Source organism: Medicago truncatula, chromosome 1 (assembly GCF_003473485.1).
Source record: "Medicago truncatula cultivar Jemalong A17 chromosome 1, MtrunA17r5.0-ANR, whole genome shotgun sequence".
Taxonomy (NCBI): domain Eukaryota; kingdom Viridiplantae; phylum Streptophyta; class Magnoliopsida; order Fabales; family Fabaceae; genus Medicago; species Medicago truncatula.
In genome coordinates this window covers 51,227,529-51,245,707 of record NC_053042.1, presented here as the reverse complement: position 1 = coordinate 51,245,707, position 18,179 = coordinate 51,227,529, and the positions used below count along the sequence as shown (strand labels likewise).

The following is an 18,179-nucleotide window of genomic DNA, read 5'->3' as shown; positions in this document are numbered from 1 at the left end:
ATGGAAGAAGGAAAGAATAAAGCTTTATGTGTTGCAGTAGCATGATATATGTCTCCGTTGCTAAGGAAAAACACATTCTTTTACTCTGTTATGCCTTTTCCGTCACGTTTGAATCTTTGAGGAAAGTATAACTTATACTTCAATCGTTTGCTGTAATAACATTGCTATATGGATGATTATTGTATATGGAAAAAGGAATTTTGTCGTGAGAATTTCTATCGTGCATCTGTCAAATCAATATGTTTAGGTATAAGAGTTATTATACAAAAATAAAAAAATTAATATCATTTGAAAAATCGTAATAATAACCAAATATTATCTAATACAAAATATAGACAATGGAGAAAATTTATTTTAACAACTAATTACTTTCATTTGTCATTCAAAAGAATTTAAGAAAAAAAATATTAGCATAATTAGACAGTGAAATGTTCTTTTTAAATGTTTATTTTCAAGTACAAGGGCTTACAAATAGTTATTTGGTTCACAAAATTATCATTAATTTATTACTTAAGAAAGCAATTGTATCAAAACGATAAAACCCATTAATTTGTCGATGTATGGTACAAACTCATCTTTATTAGTATATATTTTCACCCATTTTTCTCTCTCTTCTTTCTTTTTTATTTATAAGAAATCAACTGATAAGGATCCAAAGGTTATATCCTTTTAGATATTATTAAAGGGTTTTTTTTTTTTTTTTTGAGAAGGGTTTTTGAAACAAGCCCTGCATCCAGAAAGAGATAGGTTTGATGTTTCATCTTTAGCCAAGCTTTATAATTTATTGAGGTGATCTTTAGCTAAGCTTAAAAGTGTCAGAAAGGATTATGATCTTGCAGTTAATTTATAATTAAATAGTGATGGGTTGTTATATATTCCGCCGGGAATAAGTTATGAAGGTTTCGTATAGTGTTACATAAAGCATATATTCTAGTTGAGAAGGTCAAGGCATCTACATATTTAGGGGACTTCGTGCATATACCTATATATGCTGTATAATTTTATTTTTTATGAAAGATGTATAAATTATTATTGGTTGTCATGTGTATATATTTCTTCACTTTTTTTATTACTTCCTGGGTCCTAAATTATATGACTTTTTTTTATCGTTTCGCACAAATTAAGAAGTATATGAAAAATATATATTATGTATTGTTTTATAAAATTGTCCTTAATAAATGATATGAGAAAGATAAATTAAAGAATTGAAAGAAGTAATAGTAGTAAATAGTTAAGAGTATAATATAAAAAAAGAGTATAATATGAAGAAAAAAATCTTTAGTGTTTCATTGGTATTCTAAAATGACTTTTAACTTTGGACAATTTTTTTTCTAAAACAACTTATAATTTGGGATGGATGAAATATATAATAACAAACATATATTTTAAGTAAAAAAATAACATAATTTGATTTTTTTTCTTAAGGAATAATTTATTTTTATTTTGTTATTGGTTTAGTAGTCAACACATATTCACATAAACACACGTGAAGATTAAGAAATATGGTGACCGGGGTTTAAATCCAAAATTCTACATAAACCTGAAATTCCACTTGAAATATTTTTACGAACAAATTTCTTCACATTTCAATCATTGACAACCACTCAAGCCATTTTAGCATGCAATCGACATTATATGATTCGTTGTATTTTTTTTCCTATCAGGAAAGACCCTAGGCAGTGGCGGAGTCAGAAAAAAATGTCAGGGTGAGCCACTAAAATTAACTATTGAAAAATTGTTTAAAGTCTCGCAAATTAGACCTATAATTGAATTATTTAAATTTTTCGGGTGGACCACTACACCAATTTGCGGGAATTTGGATCAACCGAAACCTAAAACCGACATAAAATTGTATAAAATCTCGCAAAATAGACCTATAATTGAATTATTTAAATTTTCGGATGGACCACTACACCACTTTGCAGAAATTTGGATCAACCAAAACATAAAACCGACACAAAATTGCATAAAATATCGCAAAATAGACCTATAATCGTTGATTTTTTTATTTTTCCGGGTGGGCCGTGGCCCACCCAAACCTATGAAGGGCTCCGCCACTGACCCTAGGCATAGGCTAGGGTGCAACGGTCTAGGGCTCTTGCCGATAATGGACCAAAAAAAAAAGAAAAATTATGCTGGAAGATGTATATAGAAATATTTAGTTTACATGGGATATATATAGTAAAGTTTATCCAAAGGTCTCAAATATTGAGATGATGGAGGGTAGGGCTGAAACATATTAATATTTTTGTCCTTTTTGCTCGATTTTCTATATACACCACTGTTTAGCACAAAGATTTCTATATACACTTTCATCAACATAATCATTCCTAAAAAATTACTACCAAAACCATAATCTCAAAAAATCCTAAATAAATCAATTATTTTTTATTTTTTATTTCTTCAGACTTCTAAAATTAAAGTCCACGACTTAAATTAACACCATCATCATCTAACTCACAATTATCTTTAAATCCAGAAAATAAAAAATCAAAACTCAAATTCATTTTTTAATAAATTTCATCCATGAATATTGTCTCCTACATCCATTTTAATACTCCGACCACCACCTCCAAAATTTTGACCACCACCAAGCTTTAACACTTTCTGAAATTTAATGATTCTTGATTCTTGAATCCTTAATTTGACATTTTCCCCAAAATTGAATGATTCATATTCATCTTTATTATTCAAAATTTTCATAAACCAATTCATAATTGATGGTTCTACAATTAGTTTCATCTTAACCTCACACAAACCCTTTTTATGATTATCAATTAATTTTTATTGATTTTCATCTGACAGAGAAACATGGAGGTTATGGGTTTTTGAGATCTTCACTACCCAGTGACCCATTCAAGCCACCTATGTTACAACAATTCGACGTCCATCAATCTCCATCAACAAAATCGTTTTTTTTTTTCTTTTCAAAATCAACACTGAAACACATCTTCTTCCGACAACTAGTAGATTATTTGTTTATATCAGCACTCCAACAATATCCTTCTTCTAGCAAATCTGAGTTCTCTTTGAGCTTTTTGAATTTGACTGTGTTAGGCATATCCGTAAAAGGACCACCATCTTTGTAAATTAAAAATGGGTTCTTCATCTATTGAAAAATGGGTCATTTAATTTTACAAAAAAATAGTTTTTTTGGCTTCCTCTCTATTTCATCCTCTTGATGGCATGTGCTACTTTAACACCAGAATAACAATTTTCCAGCAAGTCATGTGCCATCATAGCCTCTACTATGGAAAGGACCTGTTGCCTAATTTGGATGCCTTGGGAAGACGAAGGCGAGATCTAGAAGATTTAAAAGGATCTGTTATGAAAAGGTTGATGTTGTTGCTAATTGTGATGAAGAAATTTCATGGGTTTTATATGAACAACGCTTGAAGATGATGAAGTTAACAGGGAAGGAGAAGAAGAGAAGGAACAAAATTAGATAGGGATGGTTTACTGTGATATATTATAGACCTGCAATTAAACAGTTATTATAATCATATTAAAATATTATACATCAAAAAATTAACGGAGATGACCAAAACAGTAAACGGCAGAATATTTAAAGGATCAAATTGAAACACTTTATAGTTAGGGGACCAAAGTGAAAATCGAAAATAAGGTAAGGGACCAAATGATGTATTAAGCCTATTGAAAAGTAGGGTTAAATATGTTTTTAGTCCCTATAAATATGTCAACTTTTCGTTTTAGTCCCTCAAAAAATTTCCTTCAACTTTTAGTCCCTATAAAATTTTCAATCTTCACTTTTGGTCCCTCTTTTAAAGTAAACTCATACATAGAATTCATATTTTGTAATTAAAGTTTTCAGAAAAATTCAAAATATTATAAGAATCACTCCAAAAAAAATTTAGAATTTTTTTACAAAACATGAATTTTTATATTTTTAACGGTTAAAAATTCATATTTAATTTGTGTTTTGTTAAAAAAAAATATTTTTTTTCTAGAATATTTTACACATTTCTGCACAATTTCATTAAAAAATACAAAAATTAAATTAAAAATAGGGACCAAAAGTAGTGATTGAAAATCTAATAGGGACTAAAAGTTGAAGGAAAAATTTAGAAGGACTAAAACGAAAAGTTCACATATTTACAGGGACCAAAAACATATTTAATCCTAAAAAGTATTGGTGATATTTATTATCAAAAAAATTGGGATAATTTTATAACAAAACAAATTATATTTTAGTTAAAAATGTGCTTACTAGAGAAATTAATCTTAATATTGTCTTTCAAAGTTTCAAAAAATTAAATTATATCAATATAGTAATGTCAACTTTCTTGAATTGATCGAAATGATTGCAAAAATTTCAATCAATATAGTTAAAATTTCTTAGGTGCTAAAGTTCAGTCTCTATTTTTCAATACAGTAATGTGAACTTTCTAAAATGCAAAAATATCAGTCTTTATTTTTCAGGTGCTAAAATTTCAATTTACTTTACAGGTCTTATTGTTCTCTACTTCTCTCGTATTTTATTTTATTTTGGTGTTTATAGAGTATTTGATTTATTTTCAATGTTGCCAAAAAAAATTTTCTATTTGTATGTTTACTTGATTCTTCACCAAATTTGTAGCATATTGTTGTAATGTAGTCTGGACATAAATTGGTTCCTTAATGATATGCGATAAAAAAAAAAAAAAATTATTATTACAACTTGTCCTATAGTTTGTATTCATGGAAGAGATGTTGTATACGGTTTCCAATTTAATGTCTCAAACACTTTAAGTAGTATTGTCTACAACTCTATAAATCAACACATATCTTTTTAGTAATTTTTTGATTTTTTTTTTTTTTTTGTCGTCAACTTAAAAGAAATGATAAGTAACATGCACACGCCATCAAACGACAACACATACGTTCGAACCCCATAACCGAAGACTCCATATCATTAAAATTGGCAATGCAAAACGTTTATGAATATCACTCATCTCATATGTACACCAAACTACGTAATTATTCCAATCTAGACCTCCAAAAAGGAGCATGCATCTTGTAAACATAGATAATATCAATCAATTATTACAAGTCTTTCTTAAATTACACAGTTTAATACATTCACTCACATCTTTAGAATCCTTCTCACTTGGATGTGAATTCGATTATTTCATGTGTCTCATTTGCCGAGAAGTAAGCCATGAGCAATGGCCGTTCATTTTGCTTGAATGCTAACCTGGGCGTAGGTTCTAGTCCCTACAAAATCTTTTTTGTGAATAAAAATATAAAAACGAATACAGCAAGAAGAGACACAAGGACTTGAACTGAACTTATATTCCAAAATTGTTCAGTTTTCGTTGCGACGTATACAAATCTTATAACATTGTACGCTTAAAAAAGTATATATAAACTATATGAGAGGTGTCATGGCACCCATGGGCTCCTTTGAAGATCTTCCTCTAGTTCCGAGCCTTAAAACACAAGAAACACATGAAAGCAATGAGATAGAATGATTAGCATGATTCTTAAATTGGTTATCCCTGTAACGAACAAGTTCGATCTTTGGGTCAGCACAATTCAGATTATATAATCCGAACTTATTTTTTTCATGATTTTTTTGGCACAATGAGAATATATAGGGGTGTTCGGAGTCAGAAAAAAAAAACTTCAAATTTTATAATCTGAATGCCCTATATACATGCTTCAAAGTAGAGTACATAGGGGGTGTTCAGATTATCAAATACAAAGTAACAATTTTCCATATTATAGAATATGAATTGGTGAACCCGTTTAGGTTGGCCTAGTGGCGTTGACTTGGGATCGTGGACTGTCCTTCTCTCAAGGTCTCAAGTTGAATTCTTCTTAGTGTCAATTTTGGTGGACTAAGTCCATACAAAATTATGTTATGGCTTTAGGTGTCGTCCCCGCAGGTGGACAGTGGAATTGTACTTCTTTGATTAATTGGTCTTTGGGTCAGATACTAAACAGAAATAGTTAAAAGCATTTTTCACACAAAAAATATAAAGAAAACCCTCATTTCAGATTTATAATTCGAAAACCTGAGGACATTTTTGATGAGTGTGTGAGAAAAATGTAGGGTAGAAAAAGAAATTCTTTAGACTAAATTAAGTTGTTTTCGTTGAGACCTAAACCAAGTGTTTTAGGAGCTCAAGCCTTGAACCGAGTTGCTTGCTATATTGATGTTAAAAAAATTAAGGTGGGCCATTATGCATCACATTTTTTAAGATAGAATTGAAGTACAATAAAAAAGCAAAACAATTTATATGACTCAAGTTCGAACTTCAAATACTCTATTTATTTACTTTAAAAATGTGAGTTTTTAGTTATTAGACAACTTAACATAAAAAAATGAGTCACATGTTTAAAAACTATGATTCGGATAATACTTAGGTGAAATTGCGGTTGGTGACATTGGTGACATTGATCAACCACAATATCGCAAGTGTACATAATACAAAAATATCTTATGAAAGAGAAAAAAAAAAGTCACTTGTAACATTGTGGTTGGACAATGTCACCTATATCACCTAAGTGCTATCCCTATGATTCATCACATAAACTCGCTATAAAGTGGTCCATTTAGCCTCTGAAATATTCTACACGCCACTTTAATTGCACAATTTAGGAGAGAAAAATTGACTAAACAATTTAGAAAATTTAGAAAGCTACCTTTCTTTTTCTTGGCCAACAAAATTAGCACTTATCTGTGTTGATCCTTCCCATTGGCATTTAGTACTCTAATAATACTACCGTATATATATGTAGACATTTGTTGGTGGGGTGGTGAGTATGTCAATTATATATTAGTGAAATTAAAATAAGCAATGGACGATGGTATCATTGCCCCCACTAAACTTATTCTCTTCCAAGCTTTATACATGTAATCCTAGCAAATTGTAGTTTGTACATGATCGGAAAACAAGGAAATTTTATACAATTTATTTAATTATATATCTTCTCCTTTAACTTTCATTTTCAACCATTTTTTTCTCTTTTAATTTGTTTCTTTAATATTGAAAATGATCTGTTAATTTTATTCAAAAAAACTTTTTACATACCCAAATTTCTCTCTTAATTGTATAATTTTTATTGGGTCGTCATTTTTTAACTGAAAAAAGAAAAAATGGGATTTATTAATTACAGTTTGTATATTATTTTTTTCCTTAAAAAAATGTTGTGGCAGGCAAATGGGAATATGAATGTGACCACATACATGAATAACTTTTTAGCTGGGACTTGGACCGACCAAATTATGTAGAGCAATATCGTTTGTAGTATAACCGACCTTATCGTTCACGAAATAACATAAGGGAAATGCTATTTCAGCATTAACAACGACAACTAAATGAAAATTCTATTGTTGTATGGGAGCTCACATGATGGAAAGCTAATGCAAAATAATAAAATGTAAATAAGGATTATTGTGTGGATATAAAGTGGAATACAAGCACTAAGACTAGTGATTAATTATAAACCATTTTCATAGAACACAACCATAGAAGTTTCCTTTCGGTACTAATGGGGTGTTGAGTTTTTTTTTTTTGGTAGTGTAGACATATTTTTTTTGGTAGTGAATGGGGTGTTGAGTCTAACATAATGAATCAGCAGGCTGTAAATGATGTTCACCGTTAGTGATGTTCACAATTAGTATTTGATTATATGATATCCAAATGAAAAAATATATATATGAATTTAATTTTTATCTTTATTTTTTTAAGTAGTTTAGTAGTTAATATTTTATCTTTAAAATGAATAAGTGTAAGTTTGGTTTTGAGTTGATAAGAAATGATTTTAAAAGAATTGATTATGACTAAATATTTGTTTAAAATTAAATGGTTTGTATATGAATACATTCATGTAGAATTAAGTTGAACTATAAATGTGTTGTGAAAACTAATTCTAAAATAAAAAACTACAAATTATAGTTTCAAATAGAATCAATTTTTAAAGCAAAATCATCTCTACTTGAAAGCGAACAAACATGTCATGGTGTGTGTTTGGTTTCCCATTTGCAACAATCAAAATCACATTTACACGTTTTTCAATGTGTTTTTTTTCCGTGATTTTCAAAAGTTTCAAATATTAGCTTCTATACTAACATGGTTTTTTGTTGTGATTTTCGTCAAACTTCGATTTACAAACTCAGTATCATACTTGAATCAATACACATTCAGAATCAATTTTGACTATGTATAAGTGGAACCAAACATTCACTAAGTGATAATATGAGAGTTCGAACATCAACCTTTACGTGTATGATACAATGTCTCTGTCAATTGAGTGAGTTTTGATTAAAACACATAATTTATCTGGTTGGACACAACCCACCACCATACATTTTATGTGGTGATTTTTACCTTAAAAATCGACTTGGCTCAATTACGGACACGAAAAACATTTTTTTTAGGGATACGGACACGGAAAACTTGAAGTGTATATTTTTCATCACGTGCGCCCTAACTGAATCTCCTCTTCACCATTACCATTCGAAGTTGTGCCATATCTTCTCGAACGATAATTTGTAGATTGAAATATACTATAACCAAACATCTCTAATATTGTACTTATTTGGACGTAGTTGTCACGTAGGTGTCAATTCTCTACTTTGTGGTATAGCATGTATGTCCATATATTTTTTTTTGTGAATAAATATTTGATATTTTTTTAGGGGGCTTCTACGGTGCAGTTAGGAAACTGACTTTTTTGAAAAAGTTATTTTGTTTAACCAATAGTATAACTGTTGAGGCCATGTCAACTAGTGTCCTGCTAGTAGACCACTCTAAGAGTAAACTTTACCTTATTACAAATCAGTCATCATACAAAATATTAAGAGGAATTTAAATCTTAGTGCACAAATGAGAATCTATGTGTTGAAAGCGAAAAACAGTATGGAGGAAGATTTGATGATTTTTTAGAATTTTCATTATTCTGTTTGTTTTCAGAGGATATTGAAGAACATTAGTTTATAAAGATTTAATTTTTAAGATTTTCAAGAAAAGGGGGTTTTGTTAATTGAAGGATTGAAACCTTGTAAAAATCGATTTAACTTTACCAGTAAAATCATTCTCATGACTTTACCATAGAATTTTTCATTTTTTCATCCAAAAAAATTGATATATTTTTGGTAACGAGCAGTATTTTGTCATCAGTTAAATCGAATACGCACGCATCATTTGCTTAACTTATTAAAAAACTAATTTGAAGTTATTAATACTCAATTTTGATTAGTTTATATATAATGAGAACGACCGTATACTAATTTTGTTTCATGACCTCACGTGATGGAAAAGCTAACAAAATGTGACTAAGGATTATTGTGTGGATATTGAGCGGAAAACAAGCACTAAGACAGTAAGATTAGTGCATACGTACTAATTAATTATGAACCATATATATGTTCATAAAACACAACCATAGAAGTTCCTTTCGGTACCAATGGAGTGTTTAGTCTTTAACATATAGGAAGAAGAAAAAAATAATTAAGTGTTTTCTAGAAACAAACAATGTTATTTCTTGTTACGTCTAGATCTGCCCCTCCTAACATAGTGAATTAGTAGGGTGTAAATGTCCACAATTAGTATCGGATTATCTTATATCCAAATGAAAAAACAAAAAAAAATTGTGAATTTAGTTTTTATCTATATTTTGTTCAAGTGATTAAAATTTCATATTTAAAATGAATAAATGTAAATTTGGTTCTCAGTTGACAAAAATTAATTTTGTAAAATTGATTCCGACTAAAAATAAGTTTAAGAATATATGATTTGTGTTTAGATGCATTCTTATAAAAATGAGTTGAACTATAAATGTATATGTAAAAACTAATTCTAGAATAAAAAAACTACAAAGCATAGCTTCAAATAGAATCAATTCAACTTAAAAACAAACAAACATTAGAATCAATACAATAAGAGTAAATTACACTCCCCTCCCCTTAAAGATGTTTGAATTACACTTCCCTCCCCCTCTTATGTTAAAATGTTAAAATATACACTTCCCTCCATTGAAAAGAAAAACTATATTCCTCTCCCTTGTACGATGCTTGAATTACAATCTCATCCCTTAATAATCAAATATGTACTACTCTTTAATATATTTTAATTTAAATAAATATTTTTATATTATATACTAATTTTGAACCACCAATTAAGAAAAATAAATTTATTTCTTTATAATTTAAACGTCAATGATGATTAAATTTAAATATTTTTCTATTAATTTTATATTTTAGAGTATAAAATTAACTTTTAAATAGCCATATTTTATTGTCTTTAGTACTTTTTCATATTTTTTTAATTTTATTTTGGGTTGTTTCATATTTTAAATCAGGGTTTAAAACTATATGTTAATGAAATTGTGAATAAAAAATAGCGAAAAATATGTATTCAAATTTTGATTATATTAAAATAGACCCGCAATATTATTTTTTTTCTGAAGTGTGTTAGATTATTATTTTTTTGCTAGATTATTAGAAATAAAAAAATTATTGAGGGATTAAAGTGTAGATTTTAACATAAGAGGGGAGAGGAATGTAATTCAAACTTCTCTTAAGGGAGATGAGTGAAATATTTTCTAATATATTTTGAATAAGAGGGGAGGGGAATGTATATTTTAACATAAGAGGGGAGGAGAGTGTAACTCAAACATTTTAGAAGGAAGGGGAGTGTAATTTACTCATACAATAATCTATCTATGTCTGTTTATGTATGCATGTATCTATCTATCTATTTGTGTGTGGATTAAGAGCGGTGTCTATACTTACGAGGATATGCTTTTTAGTTTTTTTAGTTGAGATCCTACAATAAATTTTTAAGGAAGTGTTTGAATGAAAAGTTTTGAGAAAAGGAGAGAAATTACTTTTCATTTTAAATTACAACCGGTATAAAATATTTTTTAAAATTAATTAAGTGTAATTGAAATACTATATAATCAATTATTATGTTGTTAGTCAATTTTAAAAAATTATCAAATATATTTTAAAATATAAACTCAACCCTCCAAAAATTCTCTCATCCAAAACCTTCAAATATCCCCTCCCAAAGAGACCATAAAAGAATTTCTATAGTTTTGTGTGTATAAAGCTATATAAATTTCCCTAAAACAAAAGCTATATAAATTAATGTTTAATCCATATGTCATATATTAGAAAACTTGTGACTTTACACATAAAAGTACAATAGTTTGAGAATGGAGGATCTACTGTTTTTTTAGATAATGGCCTATACTTTTTAGCAAAAAGGGGAAGCATACATATGAATACGATGAAACCAGTGATATATGTGTTCGATCGAGTTCAAGATAGAAAATAGCGAATGTGTGCACTAGCTAGCATTGAGTCATCAGTCAATGACATCCAACGCACTAACGCATATTTTTTCTGTTCATAAGAAGAAGATAAAACTCTTATATTTTTGTTTTTGTACAACGCACAACTCATATATAACAGCACGTGCCTTACTATTAAATCACACAGATTCTGCTTTTTCACTGTAAGCACCGAAATGAAATCCCTTAAAAAAAGATCTGTAAGCACTTACTATGTGAATCTTTAATTAAGTACAGATAAAATTTATCGGGAAAAAAAAAAGTACAGATAGAAAGCGGAGAGAAATAAATAAGCAAACTTATGGGAGTATTAATAAACAATTTTTTATGTCTTAGACTAATCAGTGCAATTCTTGAATCATCAAGGGTGTGATGATATATTAATTAATTATATGACTAATCATTTATTATGAACTATCATTACGTTCTTTCAGAAAAGGAAAAAAAAAACTATCATTACGTTCAACAATTGCAGTGATTTAGATTTTACTCTTTGTAAGTTTTTTTTTAATTTAGTCCATGTAAATTCAAAATATGTTTACTTCATACGCAGTTTTATTATAATTCTATAACATGACGAATCAATATTTAAATTTTAATTTTGAGAGAGATGTTTAAAGTTATTTGAATACGATCAACTCCCGTGAAAAAATCTAAGAGGAAAGAAAAACCAAAATATTTACCTCAAAATACTATAAAATATTATTTTTATCGTAATTTATCTTGATATGATGATGGTGATAAATTAAAAGTAGGAATCTCAACCACAATTCATAACTCAATTAACAAAAATATCTAAAAATTTAGATTGAATATCGTGATTGGAATTCGAACTTCAACAACTTGATTTATATGTGTGAGTTTCAATCGTCATTTATCATTTTGGTGGTACAAAATTGGAATTACACACATAATTTAGATTGATTTTTATTGTTTTTGACAAAAATAAAAGATATTCATTTTTCAAATTGTACATCGATACAATACAAATCCAAATTCGCTAAAAACAAAAAGGATGAATATGTGAACAAACTCACAACATCTATGTTAATAGCATAAAATGGCAAAGTATCTATGCCTACAAATATGACTATATTCAAGTCTCCAGAATACTCATGTTTCCGGATCTGCAACGTTGACGACGTCAAAGTCATTGATTGGATCTGCACTTGCTCAAAGCTAATCTTTCAACCTAAATCAATTAAACACAGCACTGAGACGGGAAATAAAAAACACACCGCACAAGGCCGAAAAATCAAAACAAAGAGTCGTGCAGAGACGACGAAATCACAAAAACAAACGAAAAAACAACTTAGAGGTGTGATTTTTAGGTCAAAATTGGCTCTAAATCACCCCTCTGACAAAAAGAAGAAGAAGAAGAAAGTGAGACAGATAGGGTTTGAGAAGGAGAAGAGAGAGAAAGAGATTGATCATTATTCGGATTGATTTGGATTCATTATAAACCCATTCTCTCGGTACCTTAATCAAAAAGAAAATGTTATTTCTCTAGAAAAATAGCATCAAGAATTTTTCAAGAAACAGCTGGCAAGTTTTAATTGCATGATTTATATGTTCATTTCCTATTTTTTAGTCACACCTCCTTAAATTGTGGCAAATAGTGCATTGTAATTTGCTGCTCTTTATTCTTGAAATTTTTTTAATGTTATTTTTATAGAGATATTGCATTGCTCCAATCAAAAACATGATTTTGTATAAGGAAGAGAAAAAAAAGGAACTAAAGCAATGATTCATACCATCTAATTTTGTGTTAAAAAAACAAAACAGACCATCTAATTTATTTTTTATTTTTTTGGTAGTACATACCATCTAATTATTTGACATTCAATCAATCCGAATTAGTGAATCCTTCGGTCGGGCGGACCCATGACCAGATAAACCCCGGTGATTGCAAATATGCTTATCTGCTACACGTCATAGCAAAGAACTCAACAAAGTAGAATAAGAGATATATATAAACTAGAATTATGCTAATAATTTAGACAAAATAATAATAATAATTGTGCTCATAAGATTAAGTGACAACAAATTCTCTATCATTCCTTAAAAAAAACAAATTCTCTAACATGTTTTTAAATTGAAATTTATATATACTTTATTAATTTATTAATTCAACACCTTTAATAATTAACAAATTCAACACATGATATTAATTAACAAGTATGAAAAAAATTGCAAAAAATAAAAATATTTTAAAGATGCTAAGTGCCAGTGTTAGTGCGTTGTTATTGAAGATGCTAAGACGGAAAATAAAAACGGTTCAAAAGACATAAAGATATATTGTTAACCTCAAGAGTGTTAGTGCGTTATTATTGAAGATGGTAGAAGGAAGTCCAAATTTTCCTACAAATGATGTTCACTAAACACCTTACCTTAGTGTTGATAATAATTTGTCAGTTTAAAAAGTGTGTGGTGCACTCTTCTATAATAATAAAGTAAATCAATAGTTTGATCTTTAAAATTATAATATTATCGGTCAATTCAAATCTTTAAGTAGTAAGATAATGTATTGACAATGTAAAATAATTTTACACCGTTTTCGAATAGAAACTCACCATCATCTTATCATGTTGGCCTATTTTGTATCAAGTCTTCAATTATACAATTTTTTTATATTAATTCCTAAAAAGTCTACAAATATTTACTTGAGATAATTTGATTGGATACATGAAATTTTTCATGGGTGCATAGAATTTAGTCTGAAAATATAAAATAGGATGACAAGAGGGATAAAGTGGAAGTGTGGAACCATGTCCACTTTTGCAATTAATTAAATTCTAAACCCATTCCCACCTCCTAATCCTAATCCTAAGTTGATGAATATTTGTTTTTACAAGAAACCCCACATGATCAATTTGATCATATCATGCTCTCATTATTTTCTACCTTCCAATAAAAACCATCCACCTCTAATCAGACAAAAAACGTTGTAGTTATAAGTCACTTTGTTTCTTCTTTCTTCCACTTCCACTTCCATTCCATCATCATTATTTTCATCACAAGAAACTAAACTACCACCAACTTCTCTTACCCGTTCTTTCCTCTGTCTTTTACAAACTTTGCAGATTTTCAAGAATTGTGAAAACCAAAAAACACTCGTTAAAGACCAAATTTCTGTGTTATGGTTCACATGTACTTTTTCTTTTGGTTTTTGTTGGTCTTATGTTTTGTTCTTTTTCCCATGTAAAGTTGAGTTTCTTCATATGAATTTTCAATTTTCATTCAGGTACTCTTGACTCATTCAATACGCAACTTTTGACGCAGAAACTTCAAAATAAACACTACCCCACTTTTTTCCTCTTCTATATCCCTATTTTTCCTCTATGAAAGTGATGGAACTTGCTCAAATTCCTGAGTTGGTAAGAATCTTAATTTCTTTTATAATAACTGTTCCATTGAATTCTGGGTCATCAATATTCTTTGATAAATCATAATAATCTTTGTGGTTTTGTGTTCTTGATAGGATTTGGTTTCTTCTTCTTGTGAGGCTTTGGAATCAGAACAGATGAAGATAGGTTCACAGAGAATCTTGGTTTCTGATCACATAAACGCATATCAATATTCTTCTGAGAAAGTAGATAGCTTTGTGATTGATATGGACTCTTTCTCTTCTACCATCAACAAAGACATAATCAATGCCAATTCAAGAACTACGGTAAGAAACTTTTATTCTTTTTAATTATTAATTCATATATTTTGCTTTGCGATGATTTGTTCATTTTTATATTATATTATTTAGTCCATCCCATGAACAAAACAGAGACTGTGTCATGCTCTGTTTTTGAGTTATTTTATTATGTAAACTTATAATTCTTACATATATTTTATTTTTGATTGCGATGAGACATTGATAAAGTAACCTAATTAACCACAATTTTTAAGTGTGTAAATAAATAAATTATGGTTAGTGAATATTATGTATATTGAACTCCTAAATATAATCTATATTTTAACATAATATGGATGATTAACGAATAAATTTATATATCTGAACACTTTTTTTTTTTTTTTTTTTGACAAAATATATTTGAACACTTAAAAATAATGATAAGTGACATTAAAAACTGTTGTTAATTAATTGACAAAAAAAAATTGTTTTTAATTTGGTTTAGTGAATGACTAAGAATTGCAAGACAATGTTATACTCATAATAATCTACTAAATATAATTAATAACATATTGAAACTATATTAATATTATATTATAATTTATTTTCATAATTTGATATCATTACCAAAATAACACAACTCCTATTATTAGAAAGATTTAATAGTTATCTAATAAGAACTCATAATATTTGACACGCAAGTCCACTTTATAACTGTGATTTTAGAATAACTTTAAAATGTTTGAATTCTCTTATGAGTAAAACTAGTTTACACTATGACCACTTTTTTAGTCTACACTATGACCAACTTTTTTAGTAAACTATGACTTATAATATCAACGAAACTCATACACTAAATTAATTAAACGGATAATAAGGTATAGACATTATCAACTTTTGTTAAACCTTTGCGGCCATTAGAATCGAATGTCTTTCTCAAGCAATATTTTTCTCGCACGCCTTTTCCTTTAACCCTTTAATTATAACTTTTTAATTGATCAAGCGTTGAAGATTAGAGGAAGCCAGTAAATTAACTTTGTGTGTGACTTACTCAACTCCCACCATGTTGCATTGCATTGTTAAGTTGTTCTTTCTTTTGGTTTATTGCACTTGATATTTTATTTATTCAAGAAATACAATTTAATAATTTCTTTCACTCGATTTATTTATTTATTTTAAACGATTTATAGTTGCAGCGGAGCCTATCCAGGAAAGGATCCCAGCGTGGGGGTGATAGAAATGTGAGTGGCAATGTCACACTTCAAGACAAGGATATTGTCCCTACTACATGTTCTCCGAAAGGTACTATTTCCCTTCCAAAGTGTTACCGACCTCGTTCATTGTTTTCTTCTAACTTCAAATTTGTTTCTTTTCATTTATTGGGACTTGGATCATCATTGTTTCTTGTTTTTGATGTGACACATGGTAATTTCTAGAAAAAATTGTGTGCAATAGATACAAAAAATACATGAAAGAATCCAAATGTATTTTGTTGTGTTTTACATTATCTTATGAATCTGTACCGATTGATTTGCCAACTCAGGATTTTGTTTTCATGTTACATCTTTGAGTTGAAAAAGTTTTATATAATTGTCAAACTTTAAGGTCTGTTTGTTTTCACATACTGTTTGACCGTTATGGCACATTGGTGAACACTAGTAACTAAAATTCAAATGGTAAAATAATTCATCGCCAACCTGTACTTGTGTCAGGCCAAGGTTGGTGTCCACTGATTCCTATGACTCATATCTATATTATGATATATAATATACCAATATTAGTTCTATAGTTTAAGAATAACATCAAACATGATTACACATGGATTTAGTGAAATTTGTTTGTCCTGGTCCTTGGTGGTTGAAGATTAGTTAAGGTGAAAAATTAGGAAACCTACTATGTAAAATTGTCAAACTTAGTTAACATATACAAGTCTAAAGTTCTATAAGATTATATAAGCTTATCATATACAATTAATATGTTTTTGGTACACCATACTTTGGGGCCACATGTACTGTCCATTATCAGAGAGATTTGGAATTACTATTGTGAACTTGTAATGTAATGAAAATATACTTTGTATATTGAATATGGGTTTAATTTCATTGAACTGTAGCGGCTCTGTTAGGATCATGCAAGTCAACGGTGGTACCAGTGGGGTCCACACAGAATTCAACAAATCCACAACAAGTACATCATCAAATTACTGTCACAACAGCTAGTAACATGTGTAACACCAACGCAGAAAACAAATCTATAACAAGAAGAAGTAGTTTTGGACGATCTTCTTCATGGCTTCTTGACCCTAAAAAAGTTCTTCTTGTGTTTGCCACATTGTAAGACTCAACTCTTATATAACTCAATTATTTTATGCTTTCAAGTGTATATTTAGATTAAATGTGAGTTTTGCAAACTACGAACTCACGATAGTTCATCTTGATTTTGACAATCTTACCGTTAATCAAAAACATGTACCGACTTGTGCTAATTAGTCCTTAATACAATTTTATTTTTTGAAACAGGTCAAGTGTAGGAACATTGTTACTGATATTCTTGACTCTTAGTATCAGCAAGCATAATGGAGTGGAACATTGAAGTGATTTGCAATAGTTACTAACGAATTATACCGGATAAGATGAGATTTTGGCACGTGCCAAAAAAGTGTGAAGAAGAAAAAATTACATAAGGTTCAAATGCTAACTAGAATTTCCACCAACTTTATGTCAGAATCAGTTACCATTTCTGGAGATACAAGAGGCAAATACATTGGTGATTTTATGCACCGTGATAGAGGGGAGGGGGGAGGGAATATTTCTTTGGTGTGTTATATTAGGACATAGAGTTGGAGGATGAGAATGTTACTTTTTACTTTTTTTCTCCGTAGGATTTATATACCTCACTTGTATCATTATATTCTGCTTGCTCTTACATGTAATCCTAATAGCATTTGAACCTTTTTGTAAATTTAAAGTGAAGATAATAAAGAAAAGTAGAGGAGAAAGGAAAACAGTGGTGCAATGCTTATGCCATGAGAGCTACCTACAAGCTACAAAACAAAAGTGCAATGTTGTGAGCAGTAAGCACTAAAAGACATGCACACTGAATGAAATTTTTGGTCTTTATCAATAAAGCTGCAACCCACTAATTTTTTTTTCTAGGGACAAATGATGTTGATACTTGATATATTGTGAAACTTTTCCGAATCAATTAGGTGAGTGAAGCATTTGGTTTAATTTGGTAAATTTATGTGGTG

General features: G+C 29.1%; 1 protein-coding gene across 2 annotated transcripts; it reads left to right on the top strand.

Annotated features, from left to right (window-relative positions):
* Window positions 1-14,097: 14,097 nt before the first annotated feature.
* On the top strand, window positions 14,098-17,665 carry LOC25485253 (uncharacterized). 2 transcript variants are annotated; one of them, XM_013614437.3, is made up of 6 exons: window positions 14,098-14,454; window positions 14,549-14,681; window positions 14,786-14,977; window positions 16,126-16,231; window positions 17,043-17,262; window positions 17,449-17,665. In XM_013614437.3, exons 2-6 carry the CDS (start codon window positions 14,646-14,648, stop codon window positions 17,519-17,521), a joined length of 627 nt encoding a protein of 208 aa, XP_013469891.1. In that variant the 5' UTR covers window positions 14,098-14,454; window positions 14,549-14,645; the 3' UTR covers window positions 17,522-17,665. The 2 variants fall into 2 exon arrangements, with proteins under 2 accessions (XP_013469891.1, XP_024626401.1); XM_024770633.2 differs by having other exon boundaries at window positions 14,105-14,454; window positions 16,120-16,231.
* Window positions 17,666-18,179: the final 514 nt, after the last annotated feature.

Coding starts and splice junctions, on each gene's coding strand:
- LOC25485253 (XM_024770633.2), top strand. CDS start 14,646: ATGAAAGTGATGGAACTTGCTCAAATTCCTGAGTTG. Junction 14,978..16,119: donor ATGCCAATTCAAGAACTACG/GTAAGAAACTTT, acceptor AACGATTTATAG/TTGCAGCGGAGCCTATCCAG. Junction 16,232..17,042: donor TACTACATGTTCTCCGAAAG/GTACTATTTCCC, acceptor ATTGAACTGTAG/CGGCTCTGTTAGGATCATGC.